This window comes from Colletotrichum scovillei (genome assembly GCF_011075155.1).
Source record: "Colletotrichum scovillei strain TJNH1 chromosome Unknown Contig00003, whole genome shotgun sequence".
Lineage (NCBI taxonomy): Eukaryota > Fungi > Ascomycota > Sordariomycetes > Glomerellales > Glomerellaceae > Colletotrichum > Colletotrichum scovillei.
The window spans coordinates 3,423,934-3,445,554 of NW_023336261.1; the positions used below are offsets into that span (position 1 = coordinate 3,423,934).

General features: G+C 52.2%; 5 protein-coding genes across 5 annotated transcripts; 2 read left to right on the forward strand and 3 right to left on the reverse strand.

Annotated features, from left to right (window-relative positions):
• The first annotated feature begins 2,730 nt into the window (after window positions 1-2,730).
• Window positions 2,731-4,591, forward strand: HER10_EVM0001083 (uncharacterized protein). Its single transcript, XM_035470843.1, has 2 exons — window positions 2,731-3,357; window positions 3,414-4,591. The coding sequence occupies exons 1-2, from the start codon at window positions 3,289-3,291 to the stop codon at window positions 4,308-4,310; spliced, it is 966 nt and encodes a 321-aa protein (XP_035335621.1). The 5' UTR covers window positions 2,731-3,288; the 3' UTR covers window positions 4,311-4,591.
• A 75-nt stretch (window positions 4,592-4,666) lies between these two features.
• HER10_EVM0005923 (acyltransferase) lies at window positions 4,667-6,199 on the reverse strand (the record flags this gene model as incomplete). The annotated part of the gene is made up of 4 exons (XM_035475525.1): window positions 5,742-6,199; window positions 5,658-5,676; window positions 5,467-5,571; window positions 4,667-5,408 (listed from the first exon to the last, which is right to left on the reverse strand). Exons 1-4 carry the CDS (start codon window positions 5,938-5,940, stop codon window positions 4,667-4,669), a joined length of 1,065 nt encoding a protein of 354 aa, XP_035336076.1. The 5' UTR covers window positions 5,941-6,199.
• Window positions 6,200-6,383: 184 nt separating this feature from the next.
• Window positions 6,384-9,315, forward strand: HER10_EVM0010076 (RING finger domain-containing protein). The gene is made up of 3 exons (XM_035479546.1): window positions 6,384-6,641; window positions 6,706-7,235; window positions 7,297-9,315. Exons 1-3 carry the CDS (start codon window positions 6,632-6,634, stop codon window positions 7,801-7,803), a joined length of 1,047 nt encoding a protein of 348 aa, XP_035336447.1. The 5' UTR covers window positions 6,384-6,631; the 3' UTR covers window positions 7,804-9,315.
• On the reverse strand, window positions 7,979-14,179 carry HER10_EVM0004140 (uncharacterized protein; the record flags this gene model as incomplete). Its single annotated transcript, XM_035473792.1, has 8 exons — window positions 7,979-9,090; window positions 10,222-10,458; window positions 10,517-10,608; window positions 10,712-11,270; window positions 11,332-11,463; window positions 12,816-13,245; window positions 13,301-13,441; window positions 13,535-14,179. The coding sequence occupies 8 exons, from the start codon at window positions 14,177-14,179 to the stop codon at window positions 7,979-7,981; spliced, it is 3,348 nt and encodes a 1,115-aa protein (XP_035335906.1).
• Window positions 14,180-18,857: 4,678 nt separating this feature from the next.
• Window positions 18,858-21,300, reverse strand: HER10_EVM0011320 (uncharacterized protein). Its single transcript, XM_035480755.1, has 3 exons — window positions 20,847-21,300; window positions 19,661-20,781; window positions 18,858-19,598 (listed from the first exon to the last, which is right to left on the reverse strand). Exons 1-3 carry the CDS (start codon window positions 20,977-20,979, stop codon window positions 19,527-19,529), a joined length of 1,326 nt encoding a protein of 441 aa, XP_035336565.1. The 5' UTR covers window positions 20,980-21,300; the 3' UTR covers window positions 18,858-19,526.
• Between the last annotated feature and the right edge of the window lie 321 nt (window positions 21,301-21,621).

Sequence of the window (21,621 nt, forward strand, 5' to 3'; positions counted from 1 at the left end):
CCGCCCAGGATCCCAATGCCACCGACCATTTCCAGCGTCTTCCAACCCTGCCATCTAAAGTCGGCATTAAGCTGAAGCAAGCCCAAAGGATCCTGATGTCTCACAAGCCCCCAATCTAGGCCAGAGCCTGTACTGTGTCTCCTCTTACGGAGAGACTGCCGACGTTCTCCCCGTCCTCTTGTTCTCGTCAACGCCATATCTGCGCCATCGCCGCCTGATGCTGAGCGGCCATCTCTCCAAACTCCCCTCGACAACATAGCCACCTGCTCCCATGCCCTAAGCTCTTGCATCCGTTTTTCGTTGGCCAGGCTGCGTTGTAGATCTGCCGCCCAGTTCGTGAGCTGCACTCGGCAGAGTCGTTCATTACAAGCAGCATAGTTTGGAGCGCGACTCATGGCAAGGGGAGTCAGTGATCCGGCCCTAGGACGCATCAACCACATATCCGTCGAGCCTTCTGACTTTGAGGCGAAGCCGGAGATGTTACTGGACCCAGGATGACGAGTGCGCCAACCCAGCAGCTTTGCTGCGGCAGCATGGCGAAGCCAAGTTGCGCCATTCACGCAAAATATGTTTTCCACTAACTGCGAGAGATCGGAGGGCACAAAAGGTTGCACATACTCGGAGCTCATGAGTAGACTGGCGTCCATGACCTCTGAGTCCGATCCCAACTCGCTAGAAGCAGCATATATATGTTGTTCTCCCACACCATCCGTTGAGGGATCGAAAGAGAACAGCCCGAGGTCAGCCTCGGCAAGTTGTTGGGCAATGTGCTTCTTAGCCGCTGCTGTCTGCTCTAATGTCAAAGTGTCGGCATGCGCAATGAGTGGAATAATGTTGGTCAGTGCATCCAGTTGACGGAGATAATGTATATCAGTCGCAGACAGGCCTAAGATGATTTGAGTGTTTGTGCTTTCATTCCGTGATAGCGTAGTTTCTTACCTGAACTAGGAATCATGTAGAGCACTGCATCAACAAGCAAGCCGCCGCTTCCACTGATTGTTTTTAGAACGTCGGGGTCTTCTAGCCCGTCGAGACGGCTCTTTTGAAGGTATGATTCAACGTATTGTGAGACTTGGCCCATAGTATCCGTTGGCTATGATCTTATTAGTCTATTCGCGGCTCGTAAGGGTGAAATGCTTGCAAAACATACACGACATGTTTCCTGATATCCAGGCGTATCAACCAGACATATGTTCCTGTCTAGGATTGTGTCCTCTGTTAGAATCGGAGCAGGCGTGGGGGATGAAAAGGCCGAATCCTTCCACCAGGAAGGGTACGGTTTGGTGCTGGCTAAAGTTTCTGTGATTTGGAAAGTGCCCTGAGATATTGGAGGACTATTCGGCATCGTCTTTGTCGGCAGAAAACCTTTAGACGCCATTGCCACTGGCACGGTAGGGTCAACGTGTACGATGTGCGAGCAAGATTGTGTTATAGTTCGGATTAAAGCGGTCTTCCCTACGCCTGAAAAGACACGTTTCATCAGCGAATGCTACATGCTTGGAGCAGAAGATCATGTAATACCTGATTTACCAGCTACGAGTAGCTTGAGCCGACCAAGGCCCTTCCCAGCTTCTGTGAAGGGTCTGCGACTAGGGACGTTGATGGTGGGCATAATGAACTGCTGAGCAACCTCGCCACTGTATATGCTTTGGGGGCGACCAGCGTCCGAGGTTCCGAAGGCACTCATGACAAAGCTTTCCTGGTATTCCGAAAGCGATCCAGCAAGGGAGTTGGGCCGCGATGACGAACTGCTGATGGCAGAGCATGGTCCTGATACGCCATAGAGTATGGGTGTCATAGGTTGAGACAGAGATGGCGGAGGAGGTGTCGATATCCCCACCGGCAATGGATTGCTGGTACAATTTGGCCGATGAGATACGGCATCATGGGGTTGCAAAGATGTATAACGCGAAGTGGGTGGTGGAGCTGTGCCAGATTCACGTCTCTGCGCTGATCCGTCACCGGGCGCCGCGGAGGTAGCTTGTTTCCGCTGTTCGCGCGTCCGAGGAGCAGAAAAGGGATGCGATGGCAAGGAGGCCTCCATGGTAGCTTCGTCAGCGAGGATAAAGGACATGTGTGAGGCGGTACTCTGCGAAGCCGAAGCGAATTTTTCGTTGGCCCCATCACCTGAGGAGAGATTCCCCGGGAACGAGTCGCATCCAGCTAAGGGTCGCATTTCGACGCGACAGTATCATTAGATCGTTATTAGTTGGAGCGTATAGGTGGTTCACGTAAAGTTTGGAAAGAGCTTCGCAGGAGGGAACATAAGCGCCACCTATGCATATACCGTAGTAGCGTTGACGGAATGCCAGGCTGAGATAGTTAGTAGAGTAGGTAAGTAAGGTAGGTGAGGTAAGGTCAGTTGTGTCGTTGACCGACGAGACGAGAGGGGTCTGATGGCGATAAGGTCATCCCGCAAGGGTGGAGAAGCGATAAGAGGACCAAGTGGAGCGAGTGACTACTTTTGTACTAGTGCGGGGTGATAATGGAGACTGGGGGCCACGGGGAGCAGCTGGTCGGTCACCAGTCCCTTGCCCACGCCGAACCTGAGGTGAGAGCCGTTTTTTTTTCCTGCCTACCGTGCTACCTACCTTAGGTAGGTAGTAGCATTAACGCGCGCCAAACCTATCAATGGGAGGATAGGTACACGTTGACACGTCAAGAAAAAGTTATGGAGTTCCGCACTATGTACCATGATTAGGGGAGGTTTTTACTTTGTTCGAGATCGCATATCAAGTTGGTTCCTCTTACGCTTGTCTCAATTATAGCTTGAAAACAATATATTGGACCGGCATCAGGTAGCAAAAATTAGGAAGTAAGTGGTGGGGTCCCGGTCTCCTCTTCACGTCTCCGCAAGGTGCAAGGTCGACCGACAGGCTGAATGCAACCCAACAGTGAACACTAACCACGCCGCAACCGCACCACTTTCTGTCGTCACTCCTTTCAGCTCCGACAACGATTTGAACACACACTTGGTTATCCGCACTGCACTATTGCTTGACCATACCATTAGCTGTCGACCACAACGCAAGCCATTCATCCCAAGCCACCCGGATACAGAGTTTTCAGGCAACTTGACTTGTCGTGCGAGCCCCTATCGTAGCACACGTCTTGGGCTGGCGCGCATCGCAGCTCTCTGTTTTCTCCTCTTCCAGTCAGCCTCGTCGACGACGGCCTTTACGATCCCAAGCCGAGTTTAAGAATCTTATTTGTTGATTCCGTTGACACGGCGAACTTCTTCCGCACTACCCACAATCTCGACATCGTTGCCAGCTCCATTCAGCAGACATGGACGGCAAGAGACACCCAAGCTCGTTCCAGCAGCTTGAGAAGCTTGGCGAGGGCACCTACGCTACTGTATACCCTTTCAGTTCCACATTTCATACGCGTAGAGACTGACTATTTATTCGTAGGTGTTCAAAGGTCGCAATCGGCAGACAGGAGAGCTTGTCGCTCTCAAAGAAATCCACTTGGACTCGGAAGAAGGCACCCCCTCGACGGCGATAAGAGAGATCTCGCTCATGAAGGAGCTAAAGCACGAGAACATTGTCGCCCTCCACGATGTGATCCACACCGAGAACAAGCTGATGTTGGTGTTTGAATACATGGATGGAGATCTTAAGAAATACATGGACACCCATGGCGATAGAGGCGCCCTCAAGCCTCACCAGATCAAGTCGTTCATGTATCAACTGCTGAGAGGCATCGACTTCTGCCACCAGAACAGAGTTTTGCATCGAGACCTTAAGCCTCAGAATCTTCTGATTAACGGCAAGGGACAGCTGAAGCTTGGCGATTTCGGCCTTGCTCGTGCCTTCGGCATTCCCGTTAACACGTTCTCGAACGAGGTAGTCACATTGTGGTATCGCGCACCAGATGTCCTCTTGGGCAGCAGAACGTACAATACTAGCATTGACATCTGGTCTGCGGGATGTATCATGGCGGAAATGTACACTGGCAGACCACTGTTCCCTGGCACAACAAACGAGGACCAGATTATTCGTATCTTCCGCATCATGGGAACCCCAACCGAACGAACCTGGACTGGCATTACGCAATTTCCCGAGTACAAGCCCACTTTCCAGATGTACGCCACTCAAGACCTTCGTCAGATTCTTCCTCAGATCGACCCTACTGGCATCGATTTGCTCCAACGAATGCTGCAGCTACGCCCCGAACTTCGCATCAGTGCTCACGAAGCCCTCAAGCATCCCTGGTTCAACGATATCGTCATGCAACAGCATCAGCAGCAAGCTTTGCAAGCACAAGCTAGAGCCTACCCGGGACAAGGGTCTTACGAAAATTACTGATTCTCGGACTTCGAACCGGGGCTAGGCGCCCGCATGCATTTGTGGTTTACGCTCTTGCGGGACCGGTGGTCTGCTATGCATTATTTGCATCGGTAGCAATGAGTGGCAACTTCATGGTGGAGGGTATGGCATTGTTGGCAGGCTTTGCCAAAGGGGCATTACGGGCGTTACTAATGACTTCGCTTCTTTTGGCGTTGTGTGAGGGATCGAGGGTGATTATGACAGTCGCGAGTATCGCTCGCAACCAAGTAGTAAACAATGCATTCCAAGAGTCCCGCTTATTGTATATTTACAAAGTGTAGAAGATTGTACATATGGCGTGCCTTCCATGAGCCGCCATCCAAGTCGAAGTGTCGTTATTCTTTGTTAACCAGGCTATCATCTACAGGACTCTTGAACTGCTTGTCCTTGGGTTCGCGCTCCCATGTCTCAGCAAGAGCGTATGCCGGGCTGTCACGAGAATATCCCGCACTTATCCTCAGCTCTTGCACCATATCTCTGACAGTCTTGGCGACTTCTATACGCAGCTGAATCGCTTCGGGGTGGTTCTTCAGGGACTCTGGTACTTCGCCGACGCTCAACGGTTTGCCTCGGGCCTCCACTTCTTTCTGCACGATACGCTTCCACTTTAGACGCTGCTCTTTGAAGGCCTCGCCCACTTCGAGAGCCTCGCCGTAAAAGACGCGGATTTTGGCACCGATGCGCGGGAGAAATCGCAGCCATTTCCTATCCTCCGGCATGATGTCTGAGAATCCGTCGATGAACATGGGAACGAGCTGGGGGGCCGGGTCGGATTCGAGGATCAACCGGGAAACACCCCACTTGAAATAGCGGAGGGTCCGTTCAGGATTTTGATGCGTACAGCCTTCGGGGAACACGTGAACCCACGCGCCGTGCTTGCTTCTGTAGTAAGTGGGCGCGGAAAAGACTTCGTTGTTTCCGGCTTCAAAGGCGGCTTTGAAGGGGAACAGTGCCCCGGGGCCGGATACTAAGCGGATCGCCTGGGTCATGGTGGGCTGGAATAATCCGCCATAGGGGGAGTGCAGCAAGCGATATGTCGGCAAAACCTGACCGAGGGTAAAGAACGTTTTGAAAGCGCTGCGATTTTGTTAGTGGAGGCCCCTCATTGTCCAATTGAAATATGTGTAGTCTTTACCGGTTCTTGAAACAGATGTCATGAGCACCCAGACCCCATCTCGCACTCAGGGGGTACATATTGTACTTGAGCGGCAGCACACCCCATATTAAGGGGTCGTCTAAACTGTTGATTCAAGACTCGTCAGATTGAAACGAGAGACGGGTCTTGACTTTTTTTTTTAAAAAAAAAACTAAAAAAAAAAAACTCACACGCTGATGTGGTTTGAGACTGCAGTCCATAGTGGTCAGTTATAAGCTCATCTTCTTTGAGAGAATACAACAAGGATAAATTACCAGTGATGAGACCACGTTGAGGAGTCTCGGCTCGACGCCTGTCCAGAACTTCTAAAAATCGAGCTTGGTTCTCGGTCTGGACGTCATGAAAGGTGTATAAGAAGGCTCGAGAGATGGCACCAGTAAGGCCCATTATAGCCGAAGACGCCATCCGCCATGGTAGGCTTGGCTCACTTGGCCTCTCCTCCAAGGCCGTCATGTTTCTTTTCTACAAGTGTGGCGCGGGGGAAGACAGTCTTCGACCTCGCCGGCCCGAACTGGTGAAGTGAGTGAAAGGGATGAAAGTGACCGGGTGACAGTAGGTGACACGGTGATTGGAGCGAATCAACCGCGTCATAAATCCACCTCTTCGGGCCAATGACAAACACGTGATTAGGAAAGGTAATTGACAAAAAATTCACACGCTGTGTATGAACAGTAAGAAGAAAATGGTATCAGCCATTGGCACTCCGAGCTTGGCTGTCAATTGAAATCCAAGATGAGAATCGAGAAAAAAAGCTGTCTTTGCCTTACATTAAAGTGGGTCGCTATACAACATTCATCTCGCTAAGAGGGTAGACGCTCTCGATAAGTACATATATATCCGTACCGCGGATACGGCTCACGGCGCCTGGGCCATGTTCCCTGTCACTTTGACATGTCTTTCTGCCTTGCCTAGACAATGGTATCCTGACCCGTCTCAACTTCCTTACCCACTCGTTTATCTCGTTACCTTGCTTTAATACGAAGTAACTGCTTGACTTCTTCACAATCCACCATCTCATCCTTCTACCAAACCAGATTGAGAATCCAAAGTCATCGATCAACGGAGCGTTCATACCACGCTTCCTATTTTGCTCAACTTTGGTAGTTTTGTCTGTCTCGCCAAGTTCCTTGTCACAATCAACACCATGGCACACAGTAAGCCTCCACCTTCAAGTTCATCCCCTCGTGTGCATCTATTCGTGGATCTGACTATCTATAGGCAAAAGAAACACGTCGCGTAGCGTCTTCACCTCTTATGAGCGTGATATGGCCAAGGCTGCATGGGCATCCACCTCAGCCCGTTTGTCTCGCGATTCTTTTCTCCCCTTTGGCTCTTGCTACCTCTGCCTTGAAATGGCTAGGGACCCAGTCTCATGTAGTCACGGCGACATTTTCTGTCGAGAGTGCGCTGTGGCCAATCTGCTCGCGCAGAAGAAGGAGATCAAGCGCGAAGAAAAGGTTCGGGAGAAGAATGAGCAGGCGACCTTGGAAGCGCAGGCACAACAAGATGCTGAAGCCCAAGAACGGGCTGTCAAAGACTTTGAGAGTATCCAAGCAGGGCTGAAACCGTCGGCTGCGGTAACGGCATCTTCATCATCCAGTCTATCGACTAAGATCGAGGGAGCCGACCCCAACACCACCAAGGACATTCAGGTCACCAAGAGGAAGTTTGTGCTGGACCAGGATGAGTTAGACAGAATTGCCAAGGAGGATCGCACGAAGGCCAAAAAGTTGATTAAAGATGAGAAAGTATGCTGCCATCTACCCTTAGACCCCGATTACCCAGCTATGCCATGCTAACTCTATCTAGGCATCCAAGGAGAGTATACCATTCTTCTGGACACCAGGGCAAACACCAGATGCCAACGCAGCTCGTATGGCGGAGGGTTTGGCAGCCGCTCCCAAAAAGATTAAGCTGGCGCCCATCTGCCCAGCTTCGGTAGACGAGTCTCGGCACTCCTTCTCACTCAAGAGTCTCACTTCGCTCGAATTCAAAGAAGAGCTCGACACTAAGACCAACTCTAGCCGCCGCATTTGCCCGTCCTGTGTCAAGACGCTCGGAAATGCCTCGCGACCTCTCATGGCCGAAAAGTGTGGTCACGTCATTTGCCGCAATTGCGCTGTGAAGTTTATGACACCGCAAGAAAATGCATGCTACGTGTGCGACGCTAGGCTTCCTGCGGCCCGCCCAGATAGCAAGCACAATGAACCTAAACAGGAGTTTGCTGGGCTGATAGAACTCAGGTCCGAGGGCACTGGGTTCTCCGCTCGGGGAGCAAGCAAAGTTGAGAGAAGCGGCGTCGCTTTCCAATGCTAATGCAGTTGTGCTCATGACCTGCATATCACGGTTCATGTGAATTGGCGATGGCACCGTCCAAAAGCTATTCAACGGCATGACTGTCTTGTATGCTCTAGAAGGCTCTCTCAGACACAGTCACGCAGCGCTGAAGCTTCTTAGCCTCGAAACGACAGCAAGATGAACAGATATCCTTTCATCGAAGTCGGAGGAAAACTCGTCTCAGGTGCTGCATCTTAATATCGCGCGACTGTCTCCGTGACAAGGACACCAGCAGAAGACCAAGGCGGATTACGAAGGTGTGAATGACGCCTTTGGATACCATTGTCAGGCCATGGCTGAAGAAGCTCTTGAGCACTTCGCCCTGAAGCCCGGCGTATAAGGCCGCTATTCCGTCGGTTCTGGCAATGGACAAGACAATGGCGAGCACGCTGTTATCAAGCGCCTCCTTCGTCTTGGCCAGCGCACCTGGACTAGAAGGCTCCTTGCTGAGGTCCTCGGCACGAGGTCTTTCTTGGGAATCAGTGCTTCTCCGCGGCGAAGCAGTACCGCGCATCTGTAGTCTGGCCTTTGCGGTCTGTATGGGATAACTGATGATGGTCGCAATGGACTTGCTCGCAGCAGCGAGGAGGAATGTAGTGTGCGTGTTGTGCGAGGCTTCGTCAGAGTCCGGGAGTAGGGTCTTTCCCAGCTTTTCGTTGAGGAAGAATGTGATGCTAGGGTTGATGGTCAACAGCAATGACGCGGAATAACCGGCCCAAAGACCAGCCATGCCGTTTTCTGCGCGAATTGACGAGAGAATTTCCCACACCGATGCGTCCCCGCCCTCCTCGTTGCCTTCAATCATCGCTGATGTCTGTTTTCTCGCGACTACGTTCGCAATTGGCGTCGTGCAGGCTCTCGCACAGGCGCCCGCCAACGCGCCCACGGCCAACTCGTCCAGGACCGACAGTCGTTTCCCACGCGAGCGCCGGCGCGTGCCTCGAAAGTACTCATAAAAGAGAAAGAAGAGGAACGAGTCCGCGATGGACTTGAAAACGTCCTGGGCGAGACCCGTGTAGAGGGCCGATATGCCGCCTTCTTGCGCCGTGATGGCTCTCATGGCTTGCACCACGCCTTTGTACTCGTCCTTTTCGGAGATCGCATCCTCGCTTCGCAGCTGCCGCTGGACTTTGAGGCGTGTGGTGACAAGGTCGAGGGGATACACTGCAGCTGTCGAGAAGGCAGTTCCAAGGGCGCCTGCGAGGGCGTGGCCCAAGGCATCGAGGACGCCTGCGGGCGCCATGGTCTTGGGGAAGTAGTATACAACTTGAAAGTACAAATCAATTGGATTAAACTATGAGAATAAGTGGTTTTGTAGAAGTAACTAGAAATGCGTCAAAGTAGGGGATGCTGTAGGTCGGCGCAGTTCAGTAGATCCTTGTTGTTCTCCTCAGTGTGTAGAGCGGATATGCTATGTAGGACGTATGAAATGTAAGTGGTAAGAGGCAGAGATCAACGAGCATAGAGATCGAAGACGACGGCATTTCCTTTCGTCAACCTAGGGGGCAGATATGTAGTACCGAGGTCAGCTCGGCGCCGATAGTGCTTGCGGCCACGGCGAAAATCCGGGGTAAACTAGCCTGACTACAACGACGTCATCATCGCGTGAAAGTGTTGTAGCGGCGCTAATCCGCAGACGGCGCAGACGGGGGTAGCTCTGGATGCGCAAACCAACAGACCCACCAGCCATCCCATATGTACAATCCCAGCTCGATAGGTAAATTGTAGAATACCATGCGCCTCACAATCGACCGTTCGCGACTTTGGGTTCGGATGGCATCTTTACGCCATGGTACGCGAGGGTTTAACTTAATTATTGTTACCCATGCTTTCATGACCTAGAACTAGGAGATCTAGTTTCTTGAACTTGTCATCCTTCGCGCCTTACATCCGAAACGCATCGTTCATATAGATATATAGATACACATTCGCTGCTGCTTTTCCACAAGTAGCAGCGAGAGATCCCTCGTGCACAACCCACCAAACGCCGCTGCTGAAAGAGAAACCAATGGGCAATTTGAGAAACACGGATGAGGGGAAGAGAGAAGCAACTTCTTTCCAGCTGCGACCACATGGTATACCGCCCAAAATCATAACGCCGCCCGTCCTTTTAGTTAAGATTGCAGGAGACCACTCCATCCCACGAAGAAAATCCAATGGTGTTTCCGCCTGAAAAGAGTATCAGGAAGTCACAACAGGTGGGCTTCTTTCCAGCGGCCACGCCTGCACTACACTATCCTCTGCTTGTTACAGACGGCCGTCGTTGAGGATGGCTTTGCATGCTGAAGCTGGAAGACCTGCGAGCGCCTCCAAAGTTCACGTCGTCAAGCTCGCCAGGCGCGTCCTCCGTGTCGTTGAGTCCTGGATGACCTTGGGGTAGCCTCTGCGCCCCAAAACCGTTGACTTTAAATATGTTTGTTCTTCCACCGTTCGTCGCCATTTGCAGCTGCTCGTGAAGCCGAGCTAGCTGGTACTGTCTCTTAATTGGAATGAGTACTGGCTGCGGCACCACAGGTTGTGGATTCCAGTGCGCCAGCGCACTCATGACAGCGGCCGTCTCTTCGTCCGAGTCAACCGGCCCGGCGTTGGCTTCATCTTCGTCCTCTAGTGGGGCATTGGCGTCGAGAGCAGCCTCTATAATGATATGTTGTCAGCGACATTCTCTCTAAAACGTGTTCAGGGGGCCACATACTCTGCTGTTTGGCCTGGTTCTTCTTCTGGTACGCCGCCAGAAGCATGTCGTAGGGAAGAGATCTACCCGCAACAGCACGTTTTGCACCCATGCTATGGCTCTTGCACGTAAGAGATCTGGCGCAAGGCTGCCCGTTGGGCAACAGAACACCACACTGTCGTTCGACATCCACGGGACCTGTACATAGTCAGAAACCAGGTGAATATCTCAATGAGACAACGGTCCATACCTTTCGGCTTGGGGGCCTTTGGCTTCGGTTCTTCCTTCTTCTTTTTCTGCTTAGGCCCTTTCTCCGCGTCTCCGTCTGCTTTGCGCTTCTTGCCCTTGCCGGTATCACCGTCGGTTTTCTTTCCCCCTGTCTTCTTTGCAGTTTTGTTGCCGGTAGCCTTTTTGCCGTCGCCGCCGTCTTCATCGCCGTCGCTGTCATCGTCGCCTTTGCCATCGGGATCTTCGTCTGCCTTTCTGGCTTCCTCTTCACGTGCAGCTTCCTTAGCGCGCTCGCGGGCCTCTCTCGCCTCCTTTTTCCTCTGGGCCTTCTCCTTCTTCAGCTTAAGACATGCGGCGATGTGAGTCTTGGCGGCTGTTTTGAGGATGCTCTTCTTGCAGTGCTTGCATTGTTGTAGGTCGGGTGTGTCCTCCAGCGGCCGGCCAGTCGCAAAGGCTTCGCGCGCGATATCATCGAGGGGATTAACGACGGGTCCTGGAGAAGCGACAGATATTGATGCGGAATCATCCTTCTTTGATTTCTTGTCTTCTGGTGCTCACATCGGTCAGTCTCCAAGCCTCGTATCCGTTGCGCGATTCAGTCGACTCACCTTCTACAATGCTTCCTTCCCTCCAATTTCCAGGCTTATTATACTTGGGAGCGGGTTTCTTGAGCTTAATAGGGCCGTCAGGCTTGTTCTTGGGGTCCTTCTTCGATGCGACCTTGATCGTCTGCTCGTCGTCTATATGCGCAAGTTGTTGTTAGTGTACTGTCAGAGCTGCGCAAGAGTACGAGGACGCGGGCGCATTACTCTTTTTGGAGTCGGAAACGGCGGCCATCGTGTCGGTAGGCTGTTTCGCCTGATGGGGTGGTTTGATGTAGTGATGACGGCGAAGTGCGATACGATCGCGACGGAGGGGTCTCTATGGGTGGTGTGCGTGGCGACGGAGACGCGAGATATCAATGTCCGGCGATGAAACTCTGCCCGTGAGCGTCACTTCATGGCAGAAGACTTCAGAGAAATTTCGAATGTCTCATCGGATAGCAGACGATATGATGGTTGATAAAATAATTGCGATGCGTCACGCCCTGGCCTTATCGTAGTCGTCGAATGTCGTCGTTGGGTCGCCTTTGGTTGGGTAAGGTAGGTGGACGGGGGGCTGTCCCAGTGGAGGTCACGCGTGGGAGCCTGGGGCCTCCACATGCAAGAGCTCATAGGCCATCTCCCCAGTATAACGTGCTGACAGACTGTATGTCTCGCAATCCGCACTGTTAATATATCAGATTCCGGAACAGCGGCCGTCACTTTCAGACGCGCAGATCCATTTGTGGTCCTCTTCATTACTATTTAATGAATGCATCGTAGAGAATGCTACTGACATAATGGATTGGAGACATCTTCAAACGCCTATGGCCCACAGCGTTGCAAAGCAATGGCTATGCCGCAACTATCTCATCAGGAACCGTTGCAACTCATCTTGACGTAGGGTCTGCCGTCACGAACTCGCGTCCGGATATACCTCACGCCAGAACTTCCTTCAATTTGCCATGTCATTTTTCATGCCGGGAGGAACGAAGCCCTACTTCAAAACCGATGGTATCACCCAGCCATACCTGGCCGCTGCTCCGGACCTTTGCTAAATCGTCAAGACCAAAAAACCATACTGATTTCCCCAACCCCGTTACGCCGTTTCCCTTTTCCGTCCCATGACCCCGTCTACCAGTCATCTGCCAGTATCCCAGCTGCACCAGTTCTCAGCACCGTGTCTTCATGCGCTCGCATGGCTTCCATCATCGATCGTGCGTGCAACATTCCCATGTCGCCCCAAATTGTTTGGATGATTCCCAACGCCCATTCCCAGTAGTCTTTGGGCACTCCAGGAGCGCAGCCCGCCACTTTAAGGTGGAATAGCAATGCCGGCAGTCCTGCTGATCCAGCTCCTCCTCCACCGGGACTTTCCACTGTTATCTGGGCCGGTCCGTCTAGGGCCGGGTGTCGCCAATGTGTTGGTGCACTAATAAGTATATCCCTCGCCAAATGTCGGATCACGTTCAGAAACTCATCCTGCGCAGCCGCTGATACCAGCGATAAACTGGATACGGGGTTCTTATTCGTCAGATCCAGCAAATTCTGGTTGACCAGAATCCGGCACCATCGGTAGTAATTCCAGATTCGAGCAGTCCAGACGTCGTGGTATTTGTGGTATTCGCACTGGAACACTGCCTTAGGAGGGAGATGGGTGGCGTGAATGGTGCGGTAAATCCAATCTCCCTCCAGTCCACTCTCCCACGAGGCCAAATCTTGATCAAGATCCAAAAGCTGCTGAATAACGCTGGCCGTCTTTGGTTTTCCGTCGCTAATGACATGGTTATGAATAATAGACGAGGTTTCGACAAATCGAGCGATCAGAACGGCTAGGTCGGTCGATGGTCGGTCTATGGGCAGCTGGAGTTGCGAACCATAAGAAACCCAATCGTAGAAGTCCGGTGGCATGGGCATGCCAGCAACGTGTAGAGGTATGAACTACAGAAAGAGTCAATTTCACGAAACAATCCAAATCGGGAGGGGCGGTCTCTACCATCGAGTAGCACAGCTGCAACAAGGCCCTGAAGCCTGCAAATGGAGCACTGGGCATAGGGCACCAGCTTCTCATCAGCGCAGCCCCGCCCATAACATGGGCATGGACGGTGCTTGTGGAATGATGCGTCCCTTTCACAACCTGTGCGAGCGAGAAACCATGTCAGCCAATATGAATAACAGCAAAAGTCAAAGACGCGTAGCCCTAGTTGCAGGAGAGGGTTGGGGGGCGAACCTCAAACATGGCGAGGGCCACCACGGCCCTCATTGTCACATCTATGCTCGGTGTATGGGGAGGCCGGATCAGCTTCCCAGTATGTCGTAGTGCTGAACCATACTTCTCTCGCGCAGTCGACATCATTTTGGCGTTGCCAGTCAGGTTATGCAGGCCAGCAAGGCCTACGGCGCACATGACGTCCTGTACTGCTGGATGCCATATCCAACCCTCCGTGTTCAAATCTTGGCCGTTTTTGGGTTCATCAGGATGCCCTATCAAATACCTATTGACGTAGAACTGCACACCCTGCTCCTCGAGGGTAGGACCTATCTGGAGTGTCGGAGGGCTGGACTCGCGGTTGTGTTCTTCCTTGACAGCCGGGAGCGCTGGCGGTGATGAAGAGCCTACAGAACGGTACGTTGACGAAGGCGAGGCGGAAAAGGATGCCGAGCTCGGTGCTGGCGAAGGTACATTCGCGGCTCCTGATCTTGATGCAGACCTCGTGCTGTTCGGCGAGCCCTTCCGGCTGTAAGAGGGCGAAGAAGCAGGCGGTGATGGAGCTGTCGAGGCCGATGCGCGCTCAGCACCGTTCTCAGCACCATCGGTAACTCCCCATTGAGCGTGTGCTTTTTTGATGACCTTGGTGCTTTCATCGCGGAACATGAGCGAAAGTTGGTCTCGATACCCGGGGCATTTCTTGCCCACGCGGATGCATTGTGAACACTCGGGTTTCACTTTATCGCACTATTAGGGGAGTTTTGTCAATCACGGTCCCGTGTTGGTCAATTTTATCCAGCAACGAAGTTGATGGATAGAATGCCCAGACCAGGGCCTTCTTCACAAGAGCCGCTCTTCGAGAGTTGAGGGGATCAGTGCTACACACCTTAATGCGACGGGTTCGGCAATTTTGACAGCCCTGAGAGGCTTTGCCGCAGTAGACCATTCTTGAGGCGAATTCTTGGATAACCTAGACCTGATTAGACCGTGGGATCAGAGTATAGGTTGTGTTGTTGGCTTTAGTTGTTCGGCGAAAGAGATGCAAGTAGGAGATTCGGGCGCCGGGACACTTGGTCCATCACGAGTCGTTCGAAACACAGCGTGATGCCATCCGAATCCCGCTTCCTCAACCCCGCGGGCAGAGAATCAGGACGGGCAAGAGGCTGTAGGAGCTCGACAAGAACGGTCAGTGAACCGACGTCTTCCAGATGTGCACTTCGATTGAGAAACAAAAGGCAGCGAACTGCAGGCGGTAGACGAGGCGAGAGGAAAGAATGGATAGATGTGACTGCGACAAGTCTTCTAGGAAAGAAGGACGGCCGGTGCGTCTAGTAGTAAGGGTCTGGGGGGGGGATTGCTAAATGGAGGTTTTTTTTGGAGCTGTCCCAACCTTGTACTAAGTTCGCGCGGAGCACGAGCAGCAGAAGATGAAGGGGAGAACAGACAAGAGGGACGACACTATCCGGAAGGTAGGCACTACTGAGCCTTTTGAGCCCTACGTATGCGGGATGAAAGGCGTTAGTTGAGTTCAGTGAGAGAGGGGAACGCAGGCGACGCAGGCTTGGAAGCTCCCGTCGCGGATCCAAATGACACTAGGGCCGGGGTGGGACAAAGCAGCTGAATCGTCAATGCTTATGAAGCCTGTGAGGCAGGGCGGATGGAAGGCTTGAGTCTGAGTTCTAGGCTTTTTAGAGTGTCTTGTTTTCCGGCTCTGTGACTAGCCCTTTCAGATTGTGATTGACCAGGCTGAGAGAGGGTAAGTGGGTTTGGATTGATGGCCATAAACAGGAGGGATGTTGAGCCAAGGAACGAGAAGGGAAATGCGAGTGGACAAATGAGAAGAAGGCGAAGGTAGGATGAGATGTACGGTATCAGTGAGGAAGGGAAGTAAGGTATTGTAAATGTTCGTGCTGGAACTGCACGGTACCTCGCGCTAGGCAAAGCAAAGCAAAGCAACTTGAACGCAGCCCCAAGTATCCGTACCTTTGGGATACCTAGCACAGGGGGAGTTATGCTAGGTGCTCCAACAGCAGACCCAACGCTGGGGGGGAGACCCTGGGGGACCGGTCCGCAGACGTCAGAGCTTTGCATTAGCACGCTCGTTGCGCCTGTACGAGGCAAAGGCTGTGCGGCAAGACAACATGAAGCAAGGTGCCTAAGCAAAGTTAATTGATAATCAAACAATGGATGTACGAATAGGTACGGACCTGTCGACTTGTCGATCAGTGGCCGGTGCGAGAGGCTGAGCGAGGAAGGGGGGTTGAGACTGGACTCTCCTAGAGTGATGTTGGAGATTTAGAGACCGAACCTTCGCTACTTCGCACACTTCGCACTTCCAGACGCAGCGTCGCAGCGCCGCAGCGTGGTCGTATCTAGTGTGTGAGCCTACCTACCTATACCAAGTAGCTCGGACTTGGGAGAAAGCTCCGGGAGAGTGCAGCGGGATCTGTCATCGAATCCCGCCCTAGTCTTTGCCCTTGTCACCCGATCCCAAGGACTCCAAACCATTGTCACTGGTCAGTGAGCATTCGTGTTCGGTACTTTGGTAGGACCCCATGTTTCTTGGCTTAGCAACTGGGCCTCTAAAATGCCGTACAAGGAAAGTTCGTTTGAGCCACCGACCTGCTGTGTGATGTATTCATGAGGCACGTAAGGAAGGCAGTAATATGCCATAACCCTACTAAGGTACTTCCATAGAAGGGCTGTAAAGTTTCCAAAAGGTCAGTCACAGGCGGCTCGTAGTAAGGTATTAGATCCTCTCACCATCGTCTTACTGTAGAGTAGGTACGGATAGCCATCAACGTTTGCTTCTGGGTCATGGGCTCCCGTTGTGAGCAACAGAACACTGCCCTTCACGTCGCCTCCGGCGCATAAGGTAGGATAAGCTTGGGCATTGTCCGTTTTGACGTCGATGACGTCGGGCTCGGGCCATCGACATGAATATCTAACGCAGGTGCCCGTAGCCCAAGGTATGCCACGTTAGATCAAGCTTGGAGGAGCCTAGACCTTGTGTTGATTTCTACTGGAAGAGTAGGCAGGTTCTTTTGTGCTCAACATTTCCCACCTAGTATATGTACTGCAGATTCGATCAACATACGGACGATCCAGTCTACAGCGTGCAACGAAAAGCCATGCAGCCCAGAAACCTGCGAGTGATGAGCCCAACACTCGGAATCAGCACCATCAAGCTTTGGGGGGCACACAAAAGGTATGCTCTTGCAACTAGTGAGGGCAAAGGGCAATTGTGTCAAAAGCACACAAGCACGCCCCATACTTTTTCCTCAATCTAACTCTTTCCAAGAAGGCCAAGATATGTAACACTCACCCACTCTAGGCAGGTGAAAACGAAGACGCCGCTTGACATATCCGTACGGAGTAGGTGCACTCCTGCATACAGCACAAGGTTCCGTGCCCCCTCGCTGGATCACCATGTAAAACGTGCGTGAGGTGCCAGCGGCAAGTTCCTAGCGTGGCCCCTCTGGTGCTTCCAATCAAGACGACGCAGATCTTTCTGCATTACAATTGAAACCGTGACAGACGGCAGCCATCACCTTGCGTGCTTACCTGTATTCGAGTAGCGCTTGTGCAGGAAACGTTTCCCCGGTCAAGCCGCGTCTCGGGGGTCGTGACTCGGTGCCTTAGTCGGTGCCATGCGGCAATGGTCTCCTTCACCAAATATGTGAGGTGCTCTAAATGTGAGATGCTGTACCATAACATCTGAATAAAGTATCGAAGGTGATGAGTAGGCCCATCAGCAAAGCTCTACTTATAGAACGAGTGGCCGTGCTGGCGATGGCTGCTATTCGACTCTAGCACACTCAAATAGCTGTAAGTGACTACTCCATACCTATCTCCACCTCAGAGACCAAACATATCTCAACCAGGTACAAGGTACGGCTACCTACGGTGTGTGCCACCGCGAGGCAGTTTATTCCCGAGCATTACTGCCCGTGCTGCCCGGGCAGTTCTCCGTTCCCCGTCAGGAAGTGGGCTATCAAGATGAACGGCCCAATCTCGATCAATCATAAGGGTCCCTCTCTTCAACCCTGGCTCGCCCATCGGCATCCCTCCGCCTCCCCTACGGCGCGAAATAGCCCGCCGAGAAGGTCGAACCCGCTGTCCGCGCATCGGGGATGTGCTGCACCAGTATGCTGTCACGGCCGAAGGTTGGGTAGTGCTGCGTATAACATGCAGGCCCATACAGTAGGCATGTAACACAAACCAATCACCCATATCTACGGATATCCCGTAATACCATGTGTGCCTATGTGCCTATGTGCCTGTGTGCCTGTGTGCATGTGTGCATGTGTCTGCATGTGTCTGCATGTCTACAATTCCAAGTTCATTGCTCGTCACTACAGTGTACAGCCACAATCGTCTCAGGCACATTTTCACTTTTTTGTTAGTCTCAATAGAATGGAGACCTGCGTGTCGGCTCTATAATTCAATACTCAAAATGGTGACGATGTACTGAACAGAACCTCGATACGTTGCTGTCTTTGGATATCGTCGGGTATAGCTTAGAGCCTCAGGCTAGGAGAGTGGCAGGCTATTTGCCATGCCTCAAAATGAAGACACCGCTCGTTGTCACGTACATCAGAGGTTGAAGGCCACTTGCAAGCCGATCTGGCGGTACCCGGCTGGTGGTTACGGATCACCGCTACTGGCGAATTCTTGACAGGGTTAGTTTGGAATCACCAACGGCCGTTATTCCAGACTCGGTACTGTCTAGGATGCTCATCTGCAGCCGTACATAGAGATCTGCTATGTGGCAAACGTGTGTAATTATTAATAATGAAGCTCAAAGGCGGAGACCCGAGACCCCGATATGGCTCAGCTCTGAGTTGGGTAAAGTGTAGGACCGTTCCAGACTTTGGCATGCAGTGCAGAGAGACATTGGAACCAAAAGAAACCATACATACCTACTCCGCAAGCTCCGTCAACATCACTAATACAGCCTAGCTATGTGTCACAGGCATGCTTTGCCTGCCGCGAGTCCTCCCCCCCTTTACCCATCCGCATCGCCGGATTCTTGTTATAATTCTACTTGGATTGTAGGCCATAATAGTGCCATACAATATGGCCAGGCTAGTTGCTTTGGCCGGAGACTTGAAGGGTACGATAGCCGTCAAATGGGCTCAGTATGGGTCATCTCACGGTTGAATCTTGATAACTTGGCTCCGAGGCGATGTTCGGGGCGATATTATATGGACGAGAGGTCGGAATGGCACCGCTCAGTCAGTCAATCCAGAATGGTTGAGGTGGAGCGGAGTAACACTGTTGTTGTACCCCACGATCCTGGACCCATCCACTTTTCTCTAGGAGTCGTCGTTTGTTCATTGGGTTGTCTGATTTTATAATGGATGGGTCGTAAGACACTTTTCGGAGGCTCCTCCGTCTACCCGTCCACAATTCCAAAGTCTCCCAAAGAGTGTACATCAACTTCGATTTCACTCGCTTCAAACCCCCAAACAGCAACCCTCTTGCCACGCTTACAGCTCAGTAGATTGGAGTATGAAAAGAAGACAGCATCTGTCAAGGCATTTTATCCATCTTACCGAAAGTTTCTCCGGGCCAAGAGAACAACCCCGCCAAACGGGTGCATCACTCACCCAAAAGGGGCCAATGTCCCACCTTCCCCTGCAGCATGGGCCCTGGTCTCTCTCTGAAGCAGTTGTGTGGAACTTCGGTGTAACCCGCGATCCAGAGTAGACAATCTCCCCGACTCGGCTCCGGCGAGAAACAGACGTGGCCCTGCATCTGCGTATACTGCGATGTTCTTGTCCCTATGAAAAACGGGTATGATATCCAAGGGTAGGGATGAAGTCGAAATGATCGACATTAAGTTAACCGTATATTCCCCCGCAGAGCGGTCTCTTGGTAGCTTGTACGAAGCGTAGTGAGCGGTGGTACCTGACATCTGATGGACAAGAAGAGGGTTTGCCCTCCACTCATGTGCTCTTTTCGCGCGTGTCCTGTTGGGCGGCAGTCCGCATGCTGATACCTTTGATTTCTACCTCACTGTATCTATTTGCGACCAGGTCCTGTAGATTTCATCTCTAATCACCTCGTGACCGAGGCTCCTCTGTAAGTTTTGTCAGCTGCGGTTTCAGGACGAGCTGTCAAACTGGGGGAGCGAAAGCTTACTGGATGGAAGGTTTTCCCATAATATGTTGGGACATACCACATTGAATTCTGAACCATGACATCCCCCGCGGTAAATTTCAGCGATGGGTAATCGCGTTTAGCTCTCGCCATGTAACACAGAGCCAGCAGGCCCCAATCTCCTGATCTTTCGGCCGGGCCCAGGCACGTCTCCGGATCCGTGAGCGGTGACAATGGAGACAACGTCTTGCTACTCGCACCATACTCGATGCCCACTGTTGTAGCATTCGGGGCCGGCGTCGGATCCATTACATCTGGGTTGTTGTCTTTGCCTCCGACGAGAAAGAACCAAGTCTCTGTCCTATTGTACGCTGGTTCCATAACGCCTGGTTCGCAGAAACGATGCCCTTCGAACTTGGCGTCATAATCGACGAACAGAACCTTTGGAGTCGTAAACCTCGAGTTGACGGCATCGATAGAACTCCTCAGTTTCTCATTGACTGCCACGACCATGTCGTTCATCCTCTGGCGTACATCCCTCTTGAGTTTTGGTCCCTGCCACCAGACACCGAGGGTACAATTGTCGCACTCGTCAGTTTCCACGCTGAAGAACCGAGCATAGCCGGTCACGGTAATGATGAACCACGGCCGCTTCTCCCACTGCACTGTGTCCAGTATCTCCATGATGACCATTTCCAGCCGCTGTGCGAAATCCGAACTCTCGATCTGATCGGTTACGTACTGCAGTGCTGTCTCGCAACTGCCAGAGTTGAAGCTGTAGAAGCGGAATATGCAAGCATTCATCACGGAGAAAAAGCCAAGGTCGTTTCCTCCGATTGAAAGTACCGCAAAGTCAGCATTGATCGACTTGTTGAACTTGTCAACCTGGCTGTGATCGCCACCTGATAGAACATTGCTGGTGGTCGACCCGGTACATGACAAGAACTGAAAGGTTGCTGTTCCAGGGAACTGGCTTTCAGCCAGATCGGTGAAGATCAAAACTGGGTAAGCGTGGGATCCCAGCCTGCATTCGTCCTCGACGCCATCAACGCCGGTGCCGATACCGGCACTATACGAGTCACCGAACGCAACAAAACCAGGCGGCTGTTGGAACTGTCGACGATCGCTCCAGAGCGAGTGCCTGAAGTAATCAGTCGAGCGCGCTATGGAAAGTCTCATTAGACCATCTGTGAAGCTAAGGTATTTTTAAGGAATTCGGGAGGCATGCCTTTGTCGGAAGACAGCAGTACATTCTGGTCTCTGGGATGATCTTCGAGAGATAAGACTTGTGGCACTGCGGATGTTAGTCTAGCTCCCGCCAGCCAGCACAAACCAATAATGGTAGGTGTTGAGAGAAGCATGTTGAAGTTCGTGGCAAGACAGAAAGGTAGCTGATGCTAGATCACCACACGCCAGGGCGAACTTTGATGTGTGAATACGAATCCATTCATTCGAGGTATTGCACGAGTTGCAGGTAGTAATGAGAGGCACGAACAGAAGTTGTAGTCTAGAAGTTGTAGTAGATAACGGTAGATAACTTCTAGAGGGAGCACCGACGGATGACATGCCGGGCGGCGCAGCGTCAGCGTGACCAGTGATACGCTTACCTCAGCCATTTTAGCTTGTTGAGAGAAAGAGCGTTGGACCAGTTACTTGAACGAATAGCTGCACGAGGGACATTTCCGATCGATGGCAGGCCCTCCCATTTCATACACACACAGGGCGTTTCCCCCACCCACTCGGTGATGAGGATATAGCAGGTGACACCCTCGCTACCTGATCTCACTACCTTTCTCCCTTCTCTTTTCTCTGGTGTTGTGATTCCGGAGGAGGCTCCGAAGTGGACGGGAATCGCGGCCCCTTCGGCCCGGATTAGTCCGCAGCATTTGTTGAGACCATTTAAGACGAAATCTTGCCTACAGACTACCTTACCCATACGACGTTGGTATAGCTTCACATGGGATGATTCAAACATGAGGCCCCGCGCTTCTTTCTTGGACGCC

Coding starts and splice junctions, on each gene's coding strand:
- HER10_EVM0011320 (XM_035480755.1), bottom strand. CDS start 20,979: ATGCTTCTCTCAACACCTACCATTATTGGTTTGTGCTGGCTGGCGGGA. Junction 20,782..20,846: donor ACTGCTGTCTTCCGACAAAG/GCATGCCTCCCG, acceptor GACTTTCCATAG/CGCGCTCGACTGATTACTTC. Junction 19,599..19,660: donor ATGGGAAAACCTTCCATCCA/GTAAGCTTTCGC, acceptor CAAAACTTACAG/AGGAGCCTCGGTCACGAGGT.
- HER10_EVM0010076 (XM_035479546.1), top strand. Junction 7,236..7,296: donor AGTTGATTAAAGATGAGAAA/GTATGCTGCCAT, acceptor AACTCTATCTAG/GCATCCAAGGAGAGTATACC.
- HER10_EVM0001083 (XM_035470843.1), top strand. CDS start 3,289: ATGGACGGCAAGAGACACCCAAGCTCGTTCCAGCAGCTTGAGAAGCTT. Junction 3,358..3,413: donor GCGAGGGCACCTACGCTACT/GTATACCCTTTC, acceptor ATTTATTCGTAG/GTGTTCAAAGGTCGCAATCG.